The sequence below is a fragment of the Sitophilus oryzae genome, unplaced genomic scaffold, assembly GCF_002938485.1.
Source record: "Sitophilus oryzae breed Bouriz unplaced genomic scaffold, Soryzae_2.0 scaffold_1624_pilon_pilon, whole genome shotgun sequence".
In the NCBI taxonomy this organism is placed as follows: domain Eukaryota; kingdom Metazoa; phylum Arthropoda; class Insecta; order Coleoptera; family Curculionidae; genus Sitophilus; species Sitophilus oryzae.
This window is the reverse complement of record NW_022146308.1, coordinates 480,145-505,486: the sequence shown is the minus strand read 5'-3', so window position 1 is coordinate 505,486 and position 25,342 is coordinate 480,145. Positions and strand designations below refer to the sequence as shown.

The 25,342-nt window shown below is 31.2% G+C and overlaps 1 protein-coding gene across 2 annotated transcripts; it reads right to left on the bottom strand.

Moving 5' to 3' along the window:
• Positions 1–4,357: 4,357 nt before the first annotated feature.
• On the bottom strand, positions 4,358–21,580 carry LOC115880472. 2 transcript variants are annotated; one of them, XM_030897680.1, is made up of 2 exons: positions 21,448–21,573; positions 4,358–4,672 (listed from the first exon to the last, which is right to left on the bottom strand). In XM_030897680.1, exons 1-2 carry the CDS (start codon positions 21,528–21,530, stop codon positions 4,441–4,443), a joined length of 315 nt encoding a protein of 104 aa, XP_030753540.1. In that variant the 5' UTR covers positions 21,531–21,573; the 3' UTR covers positions 4,358–4,440. The 2 variants fall into 2 exon arrangements, with proteins under 2 accessions (XP_030753540.1, XP_030753539.1); XM_030897679.1 differs by lacking the exon at positions 4,358–4,672 and adding an exon at positions 10,400–10,734 and having other exon boundaries at positions 21,448–21,580.
• Positions 21,581–25,342: the final 3,762 nt, after the last annotated feature.

The window sequence follows — 25,342 nt, the reverse complement described above, 5'->3', positions numbered from 1 at the left end:
TTAAACTTCGTTCAGTTACGGTAATCAGTGTTTCGAATGACAACAACATAACAAAGAAATAGGAAGAAAAAATTAGCAAATACATTCCACTAACACAGAAAGTAGAACGAATATGGCTACAAAAAGAAGTTAAAATCTTACCATTTATTATATCTAGCACGGGCCTCACACAGGGAAATTTAAAAGAAATTTTTTTTTTGTATTTTAAATTTAAAGGTCCTCAATGCACACTTGCTCAAAAAGCAGTAATCATTAAAACCACAAACATAATAGGGATGGGGCGGGACGGTAATAAACACCCGTCTGTCAGAATATACCACCAAGAGTGAGAAAAAAAAAAAAAAATATGTCTTTATTTTTTGTAATCCTCAGCTTGAAGTTCAGTAAATAACTGCTTAGTTAACCGAGTACCATTACAGTATAACCTAACAAATAATATCAATATCTACTACCTTGTCTGAAATTAATATATCAAATGTATAAATATAATAACAAAAAAACAATTTTTTTTTAAAATACAAAAATATAAAAATATAAAATTATTAACAAAACTATTAGTGTAACACATAGAGCACACATAGAGAACAATTAATACTTATAAGTACATTATGCAGTAACATAAGGCAACAGGCATGTATTGGTGTTGATGAAGAGAGAGCCAAGGAGACGCATAGTTGGCTGGTTTCAAAAAGTATACTCAACTCACATTATGGAATTAATAAATCTCTGAACCCCGATCTAAATGAACCGAGGGACTTAGCTATTAAAGCACTTGACAGGGAATTATATAACGAGACCGCAGAATACGTAAATGATCGTCGATATAAAGAGGTCTTGTATTGAGGTAGATATAACTGATTAATATTTCGAGTGTCTCTGCTATGAACAGTTTGGCGCAGTTTTAATTTAGATTTTAAATATAATAATTGTCTCGTGTGTGTATAGAATAATTCATATATTAAAACCACTTCAATTCTTTAAGCCAAAGTGAGATATGCTCCCCTCTATCCAGAGAACAAATAAAACATTACACATGAATTTTTGGATCTTCTGTATTCTGGAAGAGGAGTGCACGTCAAGACAAGGTCCATAGACAATGTCAGCATAGTTGGCATGGCTAAGAACCAAACTGTCACATAGGCTACGTTTCAATGCTTGACTCATAATATTTTTATTCCTATACAATCCCTTCAATGCTGTATAGCTTTTCTGCACAATCGAATTGACATGATTTCGAAATCTCAAATCACAATCTAGAGCCAAACCCAAATTCTTGACAGGTTTTAATGGATGGATTATTTCGTTATTCAGTTTAACAGATAATCCCTTTGCTAAGGGTACCCTACCAAAACAAATCATTTGAGTTTTGCCAAGATTCAACTGAAGACCATGATTCAATGAGTATTTACTTATTTCTCAAAGGCAAATTAATACTATTGTAAACTGCTGTTGCATTTTCAGCAGTGTCAGTTGCATATATTTGCGTGTCATCGGCAAATTGATGCAGTTCGCAATCCACAACATTATTTTTCAAATCAGCGGTGTAAATAAGGAACAAGAGTGGTCCCAAAATGGAATCCTGAGGTACACCCCTAGAAAGCGGTAAATCATCCGACTGAGCCTCATCGAGAACTACACACTGGCATCTATTAGACAAATAACTGCCAACCAATTCCACAACATTTTCCGAAAACCCGTAATAATGAAGTAAAAGGTCATGCCCCAAGGTGTCAAATGCCTTAGTATAATCTAATAAAATCAGACTTGCACCCTTACCTGTATCTAATTCTGTTAATATATCATCCAAAACTTGCTAAAACGGCAGAAGTACCATATTTACTCCTGAATCCTGACTGGCAATCAGGGATCAAATTATGTTTAGTTAAATGATTTAATACTTGACTATATACAAACTTTTCCAATATCTTTGATAAAACTGGCAATTTACTTATAGGTCGAATGTCTTTTAAAGTTGTAGGATTAGAGATTTTTGCCAAGGGCATGATCATTGCATTTCTCCAACTAATCGGAAAATAGCTATTATTTAAACAGCAATTGTAAATATGAGCAAGGTAGCGGGCAATATAAGGACAGCACAATTTAACCATTAATAGAGATATACCATCGCAGCCTGCTACATTGGATTTAATGCTAGCAAGGGCATCAAGCAGATCTGCTTCATTAATGCTATTAAACTGAAATGTTTTCACGTGCGCTAATGTGTTATTATTGTAAAAGTTAACAGTAACAGGGTCAGTCACACATTTCAGAGCCTCTATAGAGTCTACAAAATGGCGATTTATTGTGTTCACATCTTTAAGAATATCTGGAATTTTTTTAGTATTATTGCGCTTATGTACATTTAAGTTATTAAGTGCTTGTCATATTTCACGCTTACTGAGCTTTTTTCGAGTATTTTCGAGATATTCATATTTACTTCTTCGCACTTCTTGTGTAAACTTATTTTTAGCTCTCTTATAAACTGCATAATCCTCCAGACTTAATGTTTTTTTATACCGACTAAAGGCACGGTTACGATCTTTTTCCAAAAGTCGAAGTTCCGTACTAAACCATGGTGCTCTTGGTTTTGTCAACCTTACTCGTCGAAAGGGAGCATGTTTTTCAAAGAGACCCATCATATAATTAGTGAAAATATCAATTTTACTATCAATATCATTAGTATGAAATATTCTTTGCCAATTTAATCTACGCAAGTCATTATTAAACTCAGTTTCATCAAAATTCCGAAAATCTCTATAAGAATGAAATTAATTTTTTTTTACTTATGTTTATTCCTAAATTAAGGAATATCATTTGGTGATCTGTAATATCATGCATATTTACGTGGACAGGTGCGCCAGCAGACAAATTAATATTACTCATAGCTATTATATCAATAAGCGTACTACTTTTTTCGACTATTCTAGTTGGTGATACTACTAGTTGTTTTAATTGAAAGGCATTGAGTATATCGTTAACCTGATTCTGGTATAGCATGCATATTTAAATATCTTCAAATATCTCAAAAACCAAAGCTTGTAAACATATTTAACCCTTATAAGAAATGCCTTATTTTGTGTCCAGGGATCTAAATATGAAATAAAATATCGGGTGTTCCATAAGAAAAAATATAACTTTGGTGGGGATCTTAGTTCAGACATACCCTGTACATTTCAAAATAATTTTAAAGACTCTGTTTCCTATACCTATATGGCTCAGATTTTGAACAAAAAGCGATTTTTCAATTAAATTGTAATCAAGATGGCTGGTGTCGCCATGACAATTTTCTAGTGACACTTAGTAGCTATTTTCAAAATCGACATTAGTTTGTGGACTTTATTTAAATTTATAAGAGGTTATTTTTATTTAGTTTACCTACAATAAGGTTAATAAGTAAGTATTTATTATTTTATCAAGAAAAATGAAGCAGTATCTGCTGGTGGAAGGAATGGATATGTTACTACCCAAGTAGCATTTTCACGACTTGCGAACACATGTTTACTAAACACAACGTTGGATTAGTTACAAAAAATAGTTAGCTCCCTACCTTAGGTATTAAAATAAATTTAAACGTTTTTATAACGTTGTGCCGACGTTGGACTTATACTACAGCAAAGTAGAAGCTTCTGCGACGACGAATAAACGTTGTCTTCTAATCTTTTTTGCTTAAGTGATCTTTAGAACGTAGCTACAACGTTGGACAATATAGAGTTTTCCGACGTCAGTTTTAGGACCTATTCCAACGTTATGCAAACGTCGTCTGCATAACGACTGCATCGTCTGCCTAACGACTGCATCATAACTGCATAAAAAAATACATAGTGTTGCATTTGAAATAACGAAGTTTTTATGTAAAATTAATATTTAAAATAGACCAGCAATTTTTGATACCCCTGTATACATTTAAGGAAGTAATACAATTTTTTTTAGTAAAGTTGATTTCTCTGGCTTCAAAGTCAGCATAAGAATTAATTCTGACAAGCAATGTACTGGGTGTTGATATTTTTTTTATTATAGCATGCATATTTAGATATCTTCAAATATATCAAAAACCAGAGCTTGTAAACATATTTAACCCTTAAAATAAATGCCTTATTTTGTGTCCAAGGATCCAAATATAAAATAAAATACCGGGTATTCCATAAGAATAAATATAACTTTGGTAATGGATCTTAGTTCTGACACACCCTGTATATTTGAAAATAATTTTAAATTATGCACATTGTCTTTCCGCATATACCCATAAAATATTTTGTTTCTACATCTTTCCGTTTTCGTATAATCAACCGAGGCGAATGAGGTGCGCCGCGCCACCCTGTATATGGATTATAGCGAGTAGTACAGAAATAAATTGGAGATCAATTAACTAATGTTTATTCCAAAAATACATAGTCGTTCTTCGTCTACGTATAGAATATTCGGTTGTCCAGTATATTCGACTCATCCCATACCTCCGCCACCAAGTGAATTCAATACTCTTTTTCTTTCTTCGGAACTTAGAGGAGGGTTGGGTTTACTCGGGACTCTTGGCACACTTGGCATGCAATCTTTCGCAGCCCGAGCAACACCATTGGAAATGTACCCATACGGTTCAATCACTGCAAAAGTGGCCGCCGCAGGATAATACAGGCTCCTAGTTCTTTCTTCTCCGATGTCGTCTAGTGTATAATACCTGTAGATAATGTTATATTATTTAACATATTTATACAGGGTTGTTAATGGTCTGTGGCACTTTTTATATGATTATTGAGCCTCATTCCCAACTTCGAAATTAGCGGAATAAATTAGTGGTTTCAATTATACATTTTAGTTTGCGAATCAGTTACAATGTCTAAAAAATACAATACATAATTATTAAAATTAGTGGCCCTCCATACACCTGAATTAATTTGGCCTGCGGACTTGGCCAAAGAATATCTTAGTACCCTAGAAGTCTGGCATCAAAATCCTAGTCTGGCATCAAAATCTGACCTGTCGATGGGGCCTCGCTTTGGCGAGCGAGGCCCCAACTTCGTGGAGCCTCGCTATTTTGCTCGGAATTGAACGAATAGACGCGCGGCGTTGCCTTGTTTTGTGTGTACTTTCTTGAATAGTTTTAAATTATAGTTTTAAATTTTATTTATTGCTATAATCAGTCTTTCCGTTCTCCGCACTCCGCAGTTGACATATAATATTATCTTATATAATTCCCGTGTTACAGTTTTGGTTACCGTACTCCTCCGAAACGGCTTAACCGATTTTGATGAAATTTTATATGTATATTCAGTAGGTCTGAGAATAGGTAGTTATCTATTCTTATACCCTTAAGTGATAAGGGTAGCCGAGAGGGTAGCCCTCCCTCATTTTTTTATTTTTGGAAAAAAAATAATTTTTTTTATTTGGCCTTAAAAATACAAACAACTCTAAATTTTCACCGTTCTACCATCATCCCCTATTTTCTAATAGGGGTTGTTTTTTTGATACCATCTCCAAAACGGCTTGGCCGATTTTGATGACAACCAAATTTTCACCGTTTTACCATCATCCCCTATTTTCTAATAGGGGTTGTTTTTTTGATACCATCTCCGAAACAGCTTGGCCGATTTTGATGAAATTTTATAAGTATATTGAGTGAGTAGGTCTGAAAATAGGTTGTTATATATTTTTTATACCCTTAATTGATAAGGGTAGCCCACCCTCATTTTCTTATTTTTGGAAAAAAAAAAAAATATTTTTTATTTGGCCTTAAAAATACAAACAACTCTAAATTTTCACCGTTCTACCATCATCCCCTATTTTCTAATAGGGGTTGTTTTTTTGATACCATCTCCGAAACGGCTTGGCCAATTTTGATGACATTTTATTATGTATATTGTGTAGGTCTGAAAATAGTTTGTTATCTATTTTTTATACCCTTAAGTGGTAAGGGTAGCCCACCCCCATTTTTTATTTTTTGAAAAAAAAATTATTTTAATTTTTTTTATTTGGCATTAAAAAATACAAACAACCCTAAATTTTCACCGTTCTACCATCATCCCCTATTTTTTAATAGGGGTTGTTTTTTTTAAGTTTTTTGTTACCATCTCCGATTGACTGATTTTGATAAAATTTTATATGTATGTATATTCAGTACGTCTAAGAATAGGTTGTTATCTATTCTTATACCCTTAAGTGATAAGGGTAGCCGAGAGGGTAGCCTACACTCATTTTTTTTATTTTTGAAAAAAAAACTATTTTTTTTATTTTTGAAAAAAAAACTATTTTTTTTATTTGGCCTTAAAAAAATACAAACAACTCTAAATTTTCACCGTTCTACCATCATCCCCTATTTTTTAATAGGGGTTGTTTTTTTTTAAGTTTCTTGTTACCATTTCCGAAACGGTTTTGCCGATTTTGATGAAATTTTATTATGTATATTGAGTAGGTCTGAAGATAGTTTGTTATCTATTTTTTATACCCTTAAGTGATAAGGGTAACCCATTCCCATTTTTTTATATTTTGAAAAAATATATATTTTATTTTTTATTTTGCATTAAAAATACAAAGAACCCAAAATTTTCACCGTTCTACCATCATCCCCTATTTTTTTAATAGGGGTTGTTTTTAAATTTTTGTTACCATTCGTGAAACGGCTTTGACCGATTTTGATAAAATTTTATAAGTATATTCAGTACGTCTAAGAATAGGTTGTTATCTATTTTTTATACCCTTATGTGGTAAGGGTAGCCCACCCTCACTTTTTATTTTTTGAAAAGAAAAAATGTTTTTATTTTTTTAGTTGGCATTAATAAATACAAATAACCCTAAATTTTCACCGTTCCACCATCATCCCCTATATTTTAATAGGGGTTGTTTTTTTTTAATTTTTTGTTACCATTTCCGAAACGGCTAGACCGATTTTGATAAAATTTTATATCTATATACAATAGGTCTGGTTTGGTTTGGTTTGGTCACAACCTATTCCTAGGTTGTTATCTATTTTTTATACCCCTAAGTGATAAGAGTGGCCCACCCCAACTTTTTTTTTTTATTTTTTAGACAAATTTTTTATTTTAATTGCTTTATAGGGAGTGCTTACTTTTTAGGGGGTGCATGTCCAAAATTTTCTTCTGGGTACACGCTTTCATCACTTAAGGGACCTCTGTACAAAATTGCATACTCCTAGTTCTAGAACGGATTTTACATAAAAATTATACAAATTTTTACCCTCAGTTTTACCCCCTTGAGGAATGAATTCCAAAAATCGCTCTAATTATTCAATTACGCTACATAATAAACCTCTGTGCAAATCATCATATATAATCATCATCATATTCCTTGAACAGAATTTATTATTCCAGAACGTTCAACCCTTCATTTCACACCCTTAGAGGGCGAATTTCCAAAAATTGCTTCTTAGTGCTAAATTACGTTACATAAGGAACGTCTGCAAAATTCATACTTCTACAACCGATTTTAACAAATTTTTGTACAAATTTTCATCCCTTATTTTTCAGGGGATGCATGCCTAAAATTGGCTTCTGGGTACTCACTTTCATCATTTAAGGGACCTCTGAACAGAATTTCATACTCCCAGTCCTAGAACGGATTTTACATAAAAAATTATACAAATTTTCACCCCTAGTTTTACCCCCTTAAGGAATGAATTCCAAAAATCACTCTAATTATTCAATTACGCTACATAAGGAACCTCTGTGCAAATTCTCATATTCCTTGAACAGAATTTATTGTTCCAGAACGTTCAACCCCTCATTTCACACCCTTAGAGGGCGAATTTCCAAAAATTGCTTCTTAGTGCTAAATTACGTTACATAAGGAACGTCTGCAAAATTCATACTTCTAAAACCGATTTTAACAAATTTTTGTACAAATTTTCATCCCTTATTTTTAGGGGATGCATGCCTAAAATTCGCTTCTAGGTACTCACTTTCATCATTTAAGGGACCTCTGAACAGAATTTCATACTCCTAGTCCTAGAACGGATTTTACATAAAAAATTATACAAATTTTCACCCCTAGTTTTACCCCTTAAGGAATGAATTCCAAAATCACTCTAATTATTCAATTACGCTACATAAGGAACCTCTGTGCAAATTCTCATATTCCTTGAACAGAATTTATTGTTCCAGAACGTTCAACCCTCATTTCACACCCTTAGAGGCGAATTTCCAAAAATTGCTTCTTAGTGCTAAATTACGTTACATAAGGAACGTCTGCAAAATTCATACTTCTAAAACCGATTTTAACAAATTTTTGTACAAATTTTCATCCCTTATTTTTAGGGGATGCATGACTAAAATTCGCTTCTAGGTACTCACTTTCATCATTTAAGGGACCTCTGAACAGAATTTCATACTCCCTAGTCCTAGAACGGATTTTACATAAAAAATTATACAAATTTTCACCCCTAGTTTTACCTCCTTAAGGAATGAATTCCAAAAATCACTCTAATTATTCAATTATGCTACATAAGGAACCTCTGTGCAAATTCTCATATTCCTTGAACAGAATTTATTGTTCCAGAACGTTCAACCCCTCATTTCACACCCTTAGAGGGCGAATTTCCAAAAATTGCTTCTTAGTGCTAAATTACGTTAGATAAGGAACGTCTGCAAAATTCATACTTCTAAAACCGATTTTAACCTTTTGTACAAATTTTCATCCCTTATTTCCAAGGGATGAATGTCAAAAATTAGTTTCTAGGTACTCACTTTCGTCACTTAAGGAAACTCTGTACAAAATTTCATACTCCTAGAACTAACACTTTTTGTACAAAATTTCACCCCCCAGTTTCACTACCCATAGGCTATACATTTCCAAAAATCGCTTATCAATGTTCAAATGCGCCACATCTGTGCAAAATTTCATACTCCTAGTAGGTACAGATTTTTTTATGTATAATTACATCCCTTTATCTAATTACACCCCCTTATGGGTCGAATTTTAAAAAATTACTTAGTAGTGCTCATCTTAGAGAACGAATTAATATTCTCCGTATTTACTCCAGTTTCCTAATACTAGCACAGATAACACATAATCATACTAGTTAATTTTATTGGAATAGAAGTAATTTTTATTAGAAGGTACAAAAAATTAAAAATCTAAAATTTTATTTTCATAGCTACGTTTTTTTTTCATAGCCTTAGGATGCCTCATGTACTATCGAATATACGAAATATATAATCAATACATATTTCTTTAAATATCGAGAAATAAAATATGTTTGGCAACACCGTACGAAATATCGCCGCGCGTAGTCCTCAAAATTTAAAATATTAGCATTTTCAGGCTTAGATTATGTTCAAAAGCGCCACCGTATGACAAATCACTAAAGCTTCCACACGAGAGTTCTTAAAACTATAATATTCTTTGACTTGGCCTACTAGGCCAGTAAGCGAGGGTTTTAGGGTCCGAATTCTGAACACCTGTACCGATTGACGTGAAATTTTAACAGTGAATAGAGATATAAAAGAAACAAGTTACATAGTAACGATGTGTGCTTTCACCCTGGGGGTGAGTGTCACCCCTTTTCGGGGCTGAAAAATAAATCAGCCATTTTAATTGCAAAAATCAATAAAAGGATGAATTTTAAGCAAAAAATGTTCAATAACATTTTTCCAGAAAATTAATATTTTCCTTGTTATTTAGGATTGAATATGTTGATTTTTTTCATTTACCATTTTTGCTCTCTATTCAAAATCTGAACTAGATAGGTATAATAGGAAAGCATATTATTATAGTTTGAAAGAGAATTTAAATCTGCTTCTATTTATTTAAAAAAATACAGGGTGCTGTATAGGAAACCCTAGTATAGTTTGACAGAGCATTTGAATGTGTTTCGACTTATTTAAAAATATATATAGTGTTGCATTTGAAATAACGAAGTTTTTATGTAAAATAAATATTTAAAATAGACCAGCAATTTTTGATACCCCTGTATACATTTAAGGAAGTAATACCATTTTTTTAGTAAAGTTGATTTCTCTGGCTTCAAAGTCAGCATAAGAATTAATTCTGACAAGCAATGTACAGGGTGTTGATATTTTTTTATTATAGCATGCATATTTAAATATCTTCAAATATATCAAAAACCAGAGCTTGTAAACATATTTAACCCTTAAAATAAATGCCTTATTTTGTGTCCAAGGATCCAAATATGAGATAAATACCAGATGTTCATAAGAAAAAATATAACTTTGGTAATGGATCTTAGTTCTGAGTAATTAAAAATTATTTTCAAATATACAGGGTGTGTATATTTGAAAATAATTTTAAATTATGCACATTGCCTTCCCACATATACCCATAAAATATTTCGTTTCTACATCTTTCCGTTTTTGTATAATCAACCGAGGCGAATGAGGTGCGCCGCGCCACTCTGTATATGGATTATAGCGAGTAGTACAGAAATAAATTGGAGATCAATTAACTAATGTTTATTCCAAAAATACATAGTCGTTCTACGTCTATAGAATATTCGGTTGTCCTGTATATTCGACTCATCCTAAACCTCCGCCAGTAATTGAAGTCAATAAATTTGGTGTCTCCTTAAGAATCCTATCGAACTCCTTCTTTTGTTCTTCGAAACTTAAAGTAGGCCCGGGATTACTCGGGACTGCTGGCATGCAATCTTTCGCAGCCCGAGCAACACCATTGGAAATGTACCCATAAGGTTCAATCACGGCAAAAGTGGCCGCCGCAGGATAATACAGGCTCCTAGTTCTTTCTTGTCCGATGTCGTCTAGTGTATAATACCTGTAGTAGATAATGTTATATTACTTAACATATTTATACAGGGTTGTTAATGGTCTGTGGCACGTTTTATATGATTATTGAGCCTCATTCCGAACTTCGAAATTAGCGGAATAAATTAGTGGTTTCAATTATACATTTTAGTTTACGAATCAGTTACAATGTCTAAAAAATACACTACATAATTATTAAAATTAGTGGCCCCCCATACACCTGAATTAATTTGGCCTGCGGCCTTGGCCTACTAGGCCAGTAGAAAGCGAGGGTTTTAGGGTCCGAATTCTGAACACCTGTACCGATTGACGTGAAATTTTAACAGTGAGTAGAGATATATATATAAGAAACAAAAGTTACATAGTAGCGATGTGTGCTTTCACCCTGGGGGTGAGTGTCACCCCTTCTCGGGGGTGAAAAATAAATCAGCCATTTTAATTGCAAAAATCAATAAAAAGGTGAATTCTAAGCAAAAAATATTCTATAACATTTTTTCAGAAAATTAATATTTTCCGAGTTATTTAGGATTGAAAATTTTGATTTTTCGTTTATCATTTTTGCTCTTTATTCAAAATCTGAACTAGATAGGTATAATAGGAAAGCATATTATTATAGTTTGAAAGAGAATTTAAATCTGCTTCTATTTATTTAAAAAAATACAGGGTGCTGTATTTGAAATAACTAAGTTTTTATTTAAAATAAATATTGAAAACAGACCATCGATTTTTGATACTCCTGTATACATTAAACAAAGCAATCAAATTTTTCAGTAAAAATGAAGAGTTCAGGACTGTTCAACTATAGAGGTTAATTTGTAGGTCGTGTAATTTCCTACAAATTGATAGTTTTTATCAAGGTTGGAATCGTGATTTAAATCAAGTGATTTTTTAAATTTTAATCATGTGATTTAAATCAAAAAGAAACTTTATAATAAATAAAAAAATAACTGTAAAAGTTATAAAAATGTGTCCTAGAAAAATGTAAAAAATATAACAGATAATAAATCGAAAAATAATTGTAAATATTATAAAACCAAACCAAACCAAATCAAAACTATATAAAAATATTTATTCGTCAATTTAAATGTTGGACCGATTTTTGAAGTAATTTCGTGTGAATCCATTAGACCAGGCAGGGATTTATTTTAAAATTTATGTATAGAGAGACTATATCTTCATTCCCGGGAATCTACAATCGCTGTCAGAAAATATGTTGTGTTATTTTTTTATTCAAATGGTTGTATGGTTTTCAAATTTCTACCGACATTTTGATCTGCAGTAAGTACTTTACACTCTGACATTAGATAATATGTACATACTGTTACATTTTTCGTCGGTTCCGTGTGGATAGAAAGTCACAATTTATTTAAACACTATTTATTTACACTAATTAACAAAAACAATAACGATAAAAGACTTAAAGAACTATTTACAAACGATTTATATCTATTTATCTAGAAAGAATTTATTTTGAATTTCGCGCGTCAACTGTACTCGTCTTATCTGTCCTCTTTAGGCCCCAGCCGCCGGCTTTTATACCCACAGCTAAAAAGTTCCCGAATAATCCGGAACAGCCGAGATTTGTCCATCCTTTCCTAAAAACGGCATATCGGCGTAACGGCGTAATGACCTTGATTAGATTTCCAGTAATTCTATTGGCTGAAACATTCATCTGTCAGAAATTTTATCTGTCAAATTCATCTGTCAAAAATTTCAGCAAATAGAATTACTGGAAATCGATTCAAGGTCGTTACGCCGCGCCCGCCGCGCCGTTACGCCGATACGCCGTTTTTAGGATAGTGTGGCTGCACCCTGAACGACGCCAAGCGTATTAGTCAGCTTAGACCGGCTTCACACGGGTCCGCAACAATACCACAGAAAACAATACTAATTTCATTCTCGACTTAAAACTATTTCCGAACATTAGTGTATTGTTTTATTAGGAATAAAAATTACACTTTTTTGACGATGCTGTAACTGTGAAGAACCATCGTAAAGCCCTTTCGACTTTACAGGGAGGCAAAAAAGTACATTTTTACTCGGAATAGAACATACAATTTTTTTTAAACATTACAATTACAATTTCAAATATTGAAAATAATATAAACAGTAATCAAGCAACGATTTATACACTCGTTGAATTTGACACTTAATATCAGTTTAATAATAGATATATTTTTGTACTTTTATGGCCTAGGCGTTAAAATGACGTTTGAAAAAAAAATCCTTTTGATCTGAAGCGAACGACTTTTTTTGCCGAATACAAGGTTGTTCACCACATACGACACGAAGTATTGTAGCTAAACGACTAGATTTTTACAAATTGTAAGTTTTGGATTCGTTGAAGGACTATTAGAGCTACAATTTAAAAATATTTTTACAAAATACAGAGTGTCCCAAATAAATAAAAAATATCAAAGTTGTATTTTTTTAAATGGAACACCCTATATATTATTACATTTTCAGTTTCTACGCTTAAAATAAAGGTAAATTTGATTAAGGTTTATTACACTTAAACCTTACCGTTTTTGAAATATTTTCAATTTTGTGAAATTGCAGTATAAATTTCAAGGCTTCATTTCTCCGAGAGTATCAAAGTTTTTATTACTAAATATTTACTGAAGTCTATTTATTGATCAGTTATTGTGTTGCAATAATAAAACTTTACTTACCTTATAGTGTCTAAAATTAATTTTAAATAATTACTAGCTTTAAACGGCAATAATTTGTTTAATTTAAATGGAACACCCTGTATATTTTATGAGAATCAGATGCACAATTTAATTGTCTATCAAATTGTATTATACCATTTTTTACCTATCTCTTCAAGTTCCCATAGCAAATGCATTTTCTTGTAATTTAGAACCCATTTATCAACATACCCATGGAATACTGACATTTTAGATTATTTTTAAAGATGTACCAAATTTTTAAAGAGTACAGATACTAATATTGTCGATATAGTTCGTTTATTTCATTAAAAAAAACTGTTTAAATATTTGTTAAAAAGGACCAATTAATATGATTCCAGTATTCAAACTACATTAATTGACTGTTTGCGTTGATTAATAATAATTGCTCCAAATACTAAAAAGCTGAATTATGTATGTGTATTAGACAGTGTGGTAAAAAGTAACACCTTAAAAATGATATTTAATTTTTCGACAAATGCCTATTTATAACAACAGAGACGTTCATTTTCATAACTTATTATTATATTGATTTCTGATTCAAATCCACATTTATTTAGAATAATTTATTAACGAACACAATTAAGTATGTAGTTAATTAGTATTTGGGCGGAAATACTGTGGTATATTTAATTAATGGTATACTCTTTTATAAAGATTTAAATAGTTTTCTTTTGCATACAAATGGGCTAGTAATATTATCGTTTTACTAAAACGATAATGTTACCAGCCTGTACATTATTATTACATTTGTTGTTTTAAAAACAATCTAAAATGTCAATATTCCATGGGTATATTGATAAATGAGGTCTAAATTATAAGAAAATGCATTTTCTACGAAAACTTGAAGGAATAGGTAAGAAGTGGTACAATACAATTTGATAGACAATTAAATTGTGCATCTGATTCTTATAAAATATACAGGGTGTTAATGTAAATAAGTTATTGCCGTTTAAAGCTAGTAATTATTTAAAATAAAATTTTAGACACTCTGTATAAAGTAGTATAATTTTTATTATTGCAACACAATAACTGATCGATAAATAAACTTCAGTAAATATTTAGTATTAAAAACTTTGATATCCTCGGAGAAATGAAGCAAATTGAAATATTTCAAAAACGGTAAGGTTTAAGTGTAATAAACCTTAATCAGATTTACCTTTATTTTAATCGTAGAAACTAAAAATGCAATAATATACAGGGTGTTCCATTTAAAAAAATACAACTTTGATATTTTTTATTTATTTGGGAAACTCTGTATCTTGTAAAAATATTTTTAAATTGTAGCTCTAATAGTCCTTCAACAAACCCAAAACTTACAATTTGTAAAAATCTAATCGTTTAGCTACTAAACGATTAGATAATACTCCGTGTCGTATGTGGTGAACAACCCTGTATATTGGTGGCCGATGTGTGGCAAAATGACACGCGCCGTAGAATTGTTAATGTTATCGGTATCGGGCAGAGTCATAAAGATTTAGCCATTTAGGATAGGACTTTAATTGGAAATAAGTCCTAGTCATTTAGAAATCCGATTTAAATATTGTTTTGAATTAAAATCAAAAAAATCTAATTTAATCAAAAAAATCTGATTTAAAACAAAAAAATCTGATTTTTTAATTTTTTTTTAAAAAATCATGATTTTTTCCAACCCTAGTTTTTATATTTATGATTTCATATATTCATATATGAAAGTCATATATTTTGTTGTAGTTAATTTTTTTCCCCGAAAAAATGAGGTGCCCATTTTATTTTTATCATAAATCCGCGAGTTTTTGAGCTACGAACTTAAAAAGACCTTTTAAAAAAGCACGTAAAAGGTCTTTTCAAGCACCTTAAAAACGGTCATATTCATTTTCTTCGAAAAATGTGTTTGGTTTGGTGTGGTTTGGCCATTATTTTACATTAAAAGAGTTGCAATTTAGTTTTCGAAAAATAAAAAATCACCTTTACAGAGTGATAACTCGGCTATTATTACACATACGATAATCAGCAAAAAAACGAATCGATTCGTTATTCCAAAAGCTTCATTTTCGAGTTTTGCGATAAAACCAAAGATATTTAAACTCAAGAGATACAATTGTTTACCTTTTTCCTTCATCAGGCATTATTCTATCCATATTTTCGCATCTCTCTTACAGCGAAAACATTTGCCAGATTTACCTATATATTGGTATTAGTATTCGATTAAATACAACAAGCAATTATTAAGTAATAAATAATTTCGTTATATTTCTATAATATATCAAGTACATTAATTTGCAACGTCAATTTTTTCGTTTAATGCTTAACTGCTTAAATATTTTAAATTTTATAATGGAATAAAAATATAACGATCGTGTTTCTTTCAATAATAAAAAGCAGTTTGGCAACGTCAGTTTTAGAAATATGCCAGCGTAGTACAACGGATTTCGAGGATGAATGAAAATTCCTAGATTCTCCTGTTGCGATGTTGCTATGCCGCCGATCAAGCTCCGTATTCTTTATTTGCAGTATTATAGTATTTTTGCGTTATTTTGTGGACTTCTGTGGACATTAATTTGAAAATATGATGCATTCATGTATTGTGTACAAGAAGTGTATCATTTAAATCCAAATTTAACTTTTCACCGGTAAATAAAAATAAGTAGGGTTAGGTATATTATTATATCCTCTTCTCTGTAGATCAGAGGCGGACCTAGACATAAAAAATAGCAGATTTCTAAATTATATTTATTTTTAAGTTTATTTTTTAAATTGTATATTTATTAATTTAATATGTTTTTTAAATTATATATTTATTAATTAAATTATTTGTAGAAAAAAGGTACATGTGTGTGGTACATACTAATTACTAATAACTTAATAACAATTTCTGATTCCCATTTAAGAAAGGGTATTGAATAAGTATAATCTAGGTACTCACTTGGGTTTGACAAATCATTACCTACCTTTTGTGAACATTTTATTAGGGTGTACCAAAAATTAAATTTTGCGGCCTTATTTTTTTGTTGCCGTTACAATTTAATACGGTTTTTGTTTTAAATTTTGGTTGCTATAATGTAAATGGACATCTTTTGACATACATATAATTAATGTACTTATTAAATGAATTTTATGACTACTACATTTTGTTGTATTTTTACATTTTATTGTATTGTAATTCTTTGCACATGCACTTTTTATTATTTATAAACAATAGGAATTCTCCTTTGCAAACAAGAGAAGAAAAACTAAATATTTTTGAAGACTAAGGGAAGAACCGTTTACTAAACAATCGCCATTTTATTTTCTAAAATTATCGCTAGATTTTTCTGATGACTGTATTATAATATCAAATAATTTTGTTTAGATTTGTAATAATTTCATTTAATGACATTCATTTATCGAATTTTAACTACAGAGTAGACTCCCTATTTGTTCTCATTGTTTCACTACGTTGACCATGATCATTCGACTAGGCAAGTGCATTATTTTAAAATTTCTCAACACCGAACAACTAACAAACCAAACCAAACCAAAAATCTTTCAGTTTCATAGCGCCACATTTTTGGAATAATATTTCTAATAACTTTAAATTTCAATCCTTTACAGATTATAAAAAATAAATTAAGAATCATTTACTAAATTCATTTCATACCAAACCAAACCAAACCAAACCAAACAATAAATCATTTAAAAAATTATAATTTCTTCGACTGATTTGTAAGGTTCTTGTTCTTCTGATATGCCCGCCATTGGTTGCTGTTCCGGTTACACTGTTTCGTTATGCCTCTCTGCTTATCTCCGCTCATCCCTGATAAAATTATATTTTCACTTTTTTTATCTAATTTTATTTTTTTTAATTGTTTATTTTTATAATTTAATTTATTTATTTAGTATAGTATTTTGTTTTTGGGGTCGCACCACTCTGGTACTTTGTGTCATTGTATCGGTTTTTTAATGGCGGTGCGATCCCTTTAGACACACATTTTAGTAGTTGTAAAATTCATATAGGTATGTAATAAATATACATATAATAATAAAGTTTTTATCAAAAACATGTGAAGTCTACAAATATTAGTTTTTGGTAAAATATGTGTTACTAGGTTAAAATAACTATTTTATTTTATTATTGCTAATAGAGGGAGTCTCATTCCCCGGAGATGAACAAGGTTTGGAACAAGATATTGAAACTGCATTTACTAATACACCCAAAATTTGATATTTTATTTAATAAAATAAAGTAAAAAAACCTCATACAAATGAAAATTATTCATAATATCAATACATAGTTTATTAACGTAGTTTTCATGTAGTTAATGAACAGGAAAAGACGTAGTTTTTGAAGAAAAACTACACGTAGTTAATCAGGCAACATACGTCTTAATTAACTACTTCCGAACCCTGGTCACAGGCCAAAGCCAAATCCGCAGATCCGCAGATCCCCACGACAGATGACACGTGTTTTTTAAAACACCCTGTATATAAAAACTGTTGGAACGTCGAATTTTGTTCAAAACGGGAATATTTAATCGAGCAAAGATCTGGTCGGCAGGCCAAAATACGAGAGTTTTGGTACGTGACAGGCCAAATTGGCACGCCAAATTTTTTGTTGTATGGGGAGCTAATAGAATATCCTAGTAACAACTTGGAGTATACTCTGTTTTTATCTCAGGTAAGATTTCGACAGACGATGACAGAAGAAAAGCAGATGACGTCCATACCAATCTATTTATTTTACTAAAAAAAGTTCAAGTTTATTTTTTTGCCTTTAAACTCAGCACAAGAATTAATTCTGAAAAGTAATGTACAGGGTATTGATAATCAATTCTCTTGTAGCATGCATATTTAAATATCTTTAAATATCTCAAAAACCAATGATTTTAAACATATTTAACCCTTATAACAAATGTCTTTTTTTGGGCCCAAGAATCCAAAAATGAAATAAAATACCGGGTGCTCCATAAGAAAAAATATAACTTTGGTATGGATCTTAGTTCTGAGACACCCTGTATATTTCAAAATAATTTTAAATTGTGTACATTGACTCCCCACATATACCCATAAAATATTTTGTTTCTACATCTTTCCGTTTTCGTATAATCAACCGAGGCGATTGACAGACAACCGATTGACAGATAACATCACGTATCGGGCTTTTCAGTCACAGAAAAGCTCATGAAAGAAAACGCCTTGCGTGACCATCTTCTGATGCGTGTCAAATACTCGTCAGCGAGTAATGGCGGTATGGTATGGTATGGTAACCGAGGCGAATGAGGTGCGCCACCCTGTATAAATGCGTTGGATTTATTTAAAAAATGCCATTTGCTATTTGCTATTTTTATTAAGACTAGTATGGACTAGTACTTGAGATTGCTAAGATCGTAATCCAAAATCACAATACATTTATTTTTGCGGTACCTCCTATATTTTACGCGTGTTAAGTTAGCACAACCACTTTAGGAAAAATGTATGAAACTATGTGGAATAATTGCCGTAAGTTAACCGTAAATTTGCCGTGAAAACAAAAAAATTTGCCGCTCTTCGCTAAGTATGTTAAATTCACCATTGGAAATCAGTGAAAGAACACAGTTAAGAATTTTACAGCATAGCAGGAATTTGCCGTTCTTAGAGAATTAAATTAGAATTAAAAAAAATATCCTCCGATCATTCTCTATCCCCCTGCGTCAAAAAATATAATAGTGTCAAGATCATATTATATTCCGTTACCACAACCATTCCAGTAAACGTTGAGTAAAATGTCTGAAATTAGGTGGAACAATTGCCGTAAATTAGCCGTAAATACACCATGCAAACAGAAAATTTGCCGCTATTTTATTTGTTTATATAATCTACAGGGTGATTCCGCTTTCGAAAAACTATATTAGGCTTTTGGTTTGTGAATCTTATTTCAATTTTTTTACATAATATGGAGGCAATGGTAACGCACATTTTGAAAAAAAAATTGTCAGCATACAGGGTGATTCAAACATATTTTCTTATATGTTATATGAATACTATAATTTTTTAACTCAGTATATTTACTATTAAATTTCCATTCCAAAAATACCATAATGTCAAATACTATACTGAGTGGTTTTTGAAATATAAGCGTCAAGGCAAAGACATTATAAAGATAGACCGAACATCTCATTCATAAATACTCGTTGGTAGTGTATCAAACATTCCAATGTGTCAAACAAGGACAGAAGAGACAGAGAAGTCTAAAATTTCCGACATCAGCAACTAGGCGCATTTTGCAGCTCTATTATTTGTTTATCAAATCGACAATTTCTAAATTAACGTAACCGATAATGTTAAATTAGCGTGATTTTTCTTAATAGTCACTAAATGAGATCAATAAGAACTTTATAGTGTAATAGGAATTTGCCGTAAACAAGGCGTGGAATTGAAAAATTTGCCGGTCTTTTATTTATTTATAAAATCTACAGGGTGATTCAGGCTTCCGAAAAAGCTTCATATTAGGTTTTTGGTTTCTGAATTTTATTTCAATTTTTAATATTTTTCATTTAATATAGTAGCAATAGTATTGCACATTTTGAAAATATTTTTGTCAGCATACAGGGTGATTGAAACATATTTTCAAGCCAGAGTTGTATATTTTTAAATAGAATATTAGATATTTTTAGCTCAGTGTATTTGCCACAAAATTTTCTTTCCAAAAATACCATAATGTCATATATTATACCGAATGGTTTTTGAAATATAACCGTTTTTAAGCTAAATTTGCTGCTTATTTAAGCCCTCTAACAAATCTAAATTCTAAGAATTAGGAATGAAATGTATTAAACATATTCATCTTTATTGATGATCAAATAGTTATAGAGTTAAAAAAAAATAGTATTCCATTTAAAAATATACAACTTTGGTTTGAAAATATGTTTGAATCACCCTGTATGCTGACAAAAAAAATTCAAAATGTGCGTACCATTGCCCCCATATTATTTAAAAAAATTGAAATAAAATTCACAAACCAAAAACCTAATATAGTTTTTTAGAGCTTTTTCGGAAGCGTGAATCGCCCTTTAGATTATATAAACCATAGACTTAAAATAAAATATAGACTAAACTACATCTCAACGCGGTCAAAGAAGCTTTTTTGTACACATGTTTACTTCTGGGTACAGTCGACCGAGCCTTCCTCATCCAGCCTATGTTGTCACGTCTTTAATATTATCAATATTTTTTTTCTTGTTATACACATATATTGAGATATTAATACTACAGTTTAATAAAGTAGGTTTTAATATTCCATAAATGTATTAAATAGTCCTTATACTACTAAATTATAAGTCGGATACTGTTTAAAAAGGATAAGTTCTTTACAATATGACAACACCGATTAGAGGCGAGGGAGCCTATTCATTCATTTATTACCTTGTAGTACGCGTCGCACGTGTGAGGTAAAGCTTTGTTGCCGCTATCTCCCCGGCTGTATTAACGCATTTTCTTAGCTTGTAGTCCTTAAGTGTTTATTTTATTGACTTTTTCTGTTCAAGAACTATAAAATATGGTTCGCCAGTGCCAAATTTACAAGAAATTTGACTTGTTCTACCTAATTTCAGATATTTTACTCAACCTTTAAGTACTAGAATGGTTGTGGTAACTGAATATATGACCTTGATGCTATTATATTTTTTGATTCAGGAGGATAGAGAATAATCGGAAGATATTTTTTTTTATTCTATCTAAGAACGGCAAAAAAACGGCAAATTCCTGCTATACTGTAAAATTCCTAACTATGTTCTTTCACGGATTTCCAATGGTGGTTGTGCTAACTTAATATTAAGTTAGCACAACCATCGATTTAACATACTTAGCGAAGAGCTGCAAATTTTTTGTTTTCACGGCAAATTTACGGCTAATTTACGGCAATTATTCCACATAGTTTCATACATTTTGTTTAAAGTGGTTGTGCTAACTTAACACACGTCTATATTTTACCTAAAACCGACCGTTACCATACATCACAGCGACCCTGTATGCACTTATACTAATGTTTTAGTTCAAAAATGTAAATAAATTGTTTTTAAAAAGTTTTCTGTACTTACTCTTTTAGTGGCGCTGGCAGTGCTAATTTCCCAGGCAGTGCAAGTGCAGCTAAGGCGCAAAAAACGTAAAACGTTTTAAACATTTTCAGTTTTTTTTTTTATATCTGTAATAGTCAGGCTGTAGACAACTTTTATACTCTGTATAGAAGAAAGAATCCAGTGGTGGAGATTATTTTATTTTTAACATGAAAAAGTTTCACGATTATTAAACTGTATTTAACGAATTTACTCTAATTTTATAACATATTGTAATGTACAATAACAAACTAGTAGACAGAAAAGACATTCTAATAAATAACACCAACACTAGAAGAATATACAGTTCATACCAAATAAACTTTTAGTCACGTGATTAAGCTTGACCGGCACAGCGTTGCCCAATTTTATATATTTTCTTTTAATCAAAATATTTTAGGAAACAAAAATAAATGAATTCAACAAAACTCACCTTCTTAACAGCACTTAAGAGACATAAAGGGCCATTACTACCGCTTTCCCGTTCAAAATATTTTAATAAAGTTGCGATGAGTTTTTGACGGATATTAAGTTATCTTGTACACTTCGCACTCAAAGTGGTTCTAAAAAGAACAATTTTCGACTGCATGGTCTGCTAGTAAACATTTTTGAGCTTAAAATATCACAAAAATATTTATTTAAACTAAAAACTCATAATAAAAACTAAAGTGTCAAAACGAATGACAATATCAGGAAATAAATAAATAAATACTGCAACTTGACATGTTTTACAGCATTCCTCAGCGGGAAATTTAAATTGCACTTAGTCAGCACGGCATCGAATATGTCCATGGTTGGCAACAATTAATATAAAAATCGCCCCGTCGATGACGTAACTAAAAGTTTATTTGATATGAACTGTATATATTGGGTATAACTAATACACAGCTAACAGAAGAATTAAGTTAGTATGGGGTACTTATGGAAACTCAATCACATTCAAATCTAGAATACCACTTTATCTAAAAAAGAAAACATTCAATCAATGTGTACTGCCAGTCGTGACCTATGCATGCGAAATCTGAGCACTTAAAACGGACATTATAAGAAAAACTACAAGTCGCACAATGCTCAACCGAACAAAATTTGCTGGGAATAACCAAAAAAGACCGCAGAAGAATAGAGTGGACACGACAAAAGACCCGGATAATAGATGTCATCAACACAAGAACAGTTAACCTAATAGGACTGCTCATTCAGCCAAAAGTGTCCGCCAGGTGCATGCGAAAACTACTCGCTTTGTGACGTCATTGTAGCCCTTGTCATGGTTATTAGTCCTTATCCGGCAACCAATAATACACACACGTGCATTATTGGTTACCGAATGCAAAACGTTCATTATTTAGTTTATTTATTTAAACACCTTATGTATATGCAGTATAGAAAATTAACTGTATAAATCGTATTAAATACTCGGATAATGCACTTTTAAGAACAGCAGTTCCCAGCATCACCTTTTGCAAGCATTCTTTTAAGAGTACTTCCATATTTTGCTTTAAAATAATTAATAAACAAAATCGTGGGCACTTAGTATGCACTTTGTCACAATCCACAACACAAAATGAACGTATTTATACACTCTATAGCTCTAAAAACTTTAAAGACACCTTTTTCACATTTAAAATTGACAAAATAATTAACTCAAAATTTCTCAGCTGTTATTTTTATATGTTTACCATAATACACACTATCATGACAAGACCACGAAGGCTTTGACAAGGACTACAATGACGTCACAACTGTCAGCTGAAGCGCTGGAAGAGGCAATCCTATTAGTTTACCGTTCTTGTCATCAACAGAGTAAAATCCCTCAAGTGGCAATGAGCTGGACACCTGGCAAGGCAAACGGACAACAGATGGACCACAAAAATTACAGCATAGTATCCACGAGGAATTAAGAGACCTAAGAGAAGACCAAATCTGAGATGGGATCATGATATTAGGAGATTGGCAGGGATAACTTGGGCCCGCATAGGCCAACAATAGACAACAATGGGCCCAATTACAAAGAGAGTATCTAAATATGTGAGGAAGGTTATACCATAATTGTTTGGTTGAATGAGCTGCAAATGGTGATGATAATGATATTGAGATATTTTCTTAAACAGTTATAAACTATTAAGTAATCCTGTAAATAATCTTATATTATCTTTCATTTTTTCAAATTATTTCAACTTTAAAATGTGGGGTGTACATATTTCTGGTTAAGCCTCTGGTCTATAAACTTGGTCACTATAAAATTTATATCTTTCTTTTTCATTTAATACTAAGGAAATAAATCTAAACATTTTATAGGTTTTGAAAAATTTTATTAACTATATATTAACTTAAGACAAAGAAAATAATAAAATACTTATTACAAAAAAATAATAATTCGCTGTGTTATTGTGTAATACAGATTTGCTGTAAAATCAACAGGGGAGCCAATATTTGGACAGTTCAAAATTTACATGGGATTTCCTGTTTCCACCACCCGGTATTGTTTGCCTATATTGCGTGAACAGTTTTTGAATTATTTTGGTTTAATCAATGCAACAGTTACCACACAAAATGCATAGTGTTTTTAGCTTGGAAACCATTTATAAATAGTTACTCTCAATCTCAATATATGACTCAAACCTTCTACATTTAAAGTTTTTTACTACCTCCAATAGGTAATCCTAAATTATTAAATATCTCTAAGAACCCCTGTACATGTTGAGTCAATTCACATCGTATTTTATATACCGGATTAGTCAAAAGTTTGGACTAGGTTTGCTAGTAATGCTAGGCTTCTGAAATTTTGGAAATGAGGTATATTGATAGTTGCAGATTCAAAAATCATATCTGCGGTGTTGCCAGAGTTATCGTTTTTTCCAATAACAATGCAAACTTTTGTTTGCATGAAACAGAATTTTTTTTAGTCTACGTTTAAAATGTTATATTTTTTTTAATTTTTAGCCCTATTTCTTTGACTATTTTTTTAGCAAACTGTATATAAATATATCAATTTTAATCTGTAAACTCAGTTTATTAGAAACTTTAGTATTTGACTTATTAAACAAGGTTAATCGAAAAGTTGCAAGTTATTTTAAATTTTACATAAAAACTTTGTTATTTCAAATGTAACACTCTGTATTTTTTTAAATAAATTGAAGAAGATTCAAATGCTCTTTCAAACTATATTAGGGTTTCCTATACCTATCTATCTCAGATTTTGAATAAAAAGCGATTTTTAAATAAAATGTCTGGATGGCTGATATCGCCATGGCATTTTTCTAGTGACAGTAACTCTTTTCGTTATTGTTTATATATTATAACATTATTATTTAAACAGTTTACTAAAATTTACCCACAATAGTTTAATAAGTAAGTATTCTTTATTTTATAAAGAAAAATAAGCCATATCTGCTGGTGGAACGAATGGATATGTTACTAGTGATTTTATTTTGTGAGGAAAATTATTTATTGGCCTCAAGAGCTAATGCTCAAAGATATCCAAATAGGAATCTTCCTGATAAGCGTTCCTTTGAAAAACTACTTGTCCTATTTCCTATTTCGCAGAATTGGTAGTGTAGTTTATAAAAAAACCTATTAGGCAGAAATCTGTCGTTGTAAGTAGAAAAATTGAATTTGCCGTAATTGGCTCTTTTATAAAAAATTCATATATCTACAACCTACAAGTTATCCTAAAATAAAACAAAGAACTACTTCTTTGATAGACGTTTTTCTTGATAGAATAATAAATATATATTAATAAATATTATTTATTAAACTATTGTAGGTCAATTAAATAAACTGGTATAGATTTAAATAAAGTCTATAAACTAATGTCGATTTTGAAAATAGTTACTAACTGTCACTAGAAAACTGCCATGGCGATACCAGCCATCTTGATTGC

What these genes read in the sequence shown, in the direction of transcription:
- LOC115880472 (XM_030897679.1), bottom strand. Translation starts at nt 21,530, where the DNA reads ATGTTTAAAACGTTTTACGTTTTTTGCGCCTTAGCTGCACTTGCACTG. An exon ending in CTGCCAGCGCCACTAAAAGA is followed by an intron (nt 10,735 to 21,447) that starts GTAAGTACAGAA and finishes TATCTACTACAG; the next exon opens with GTATTATACACTAGACGACA.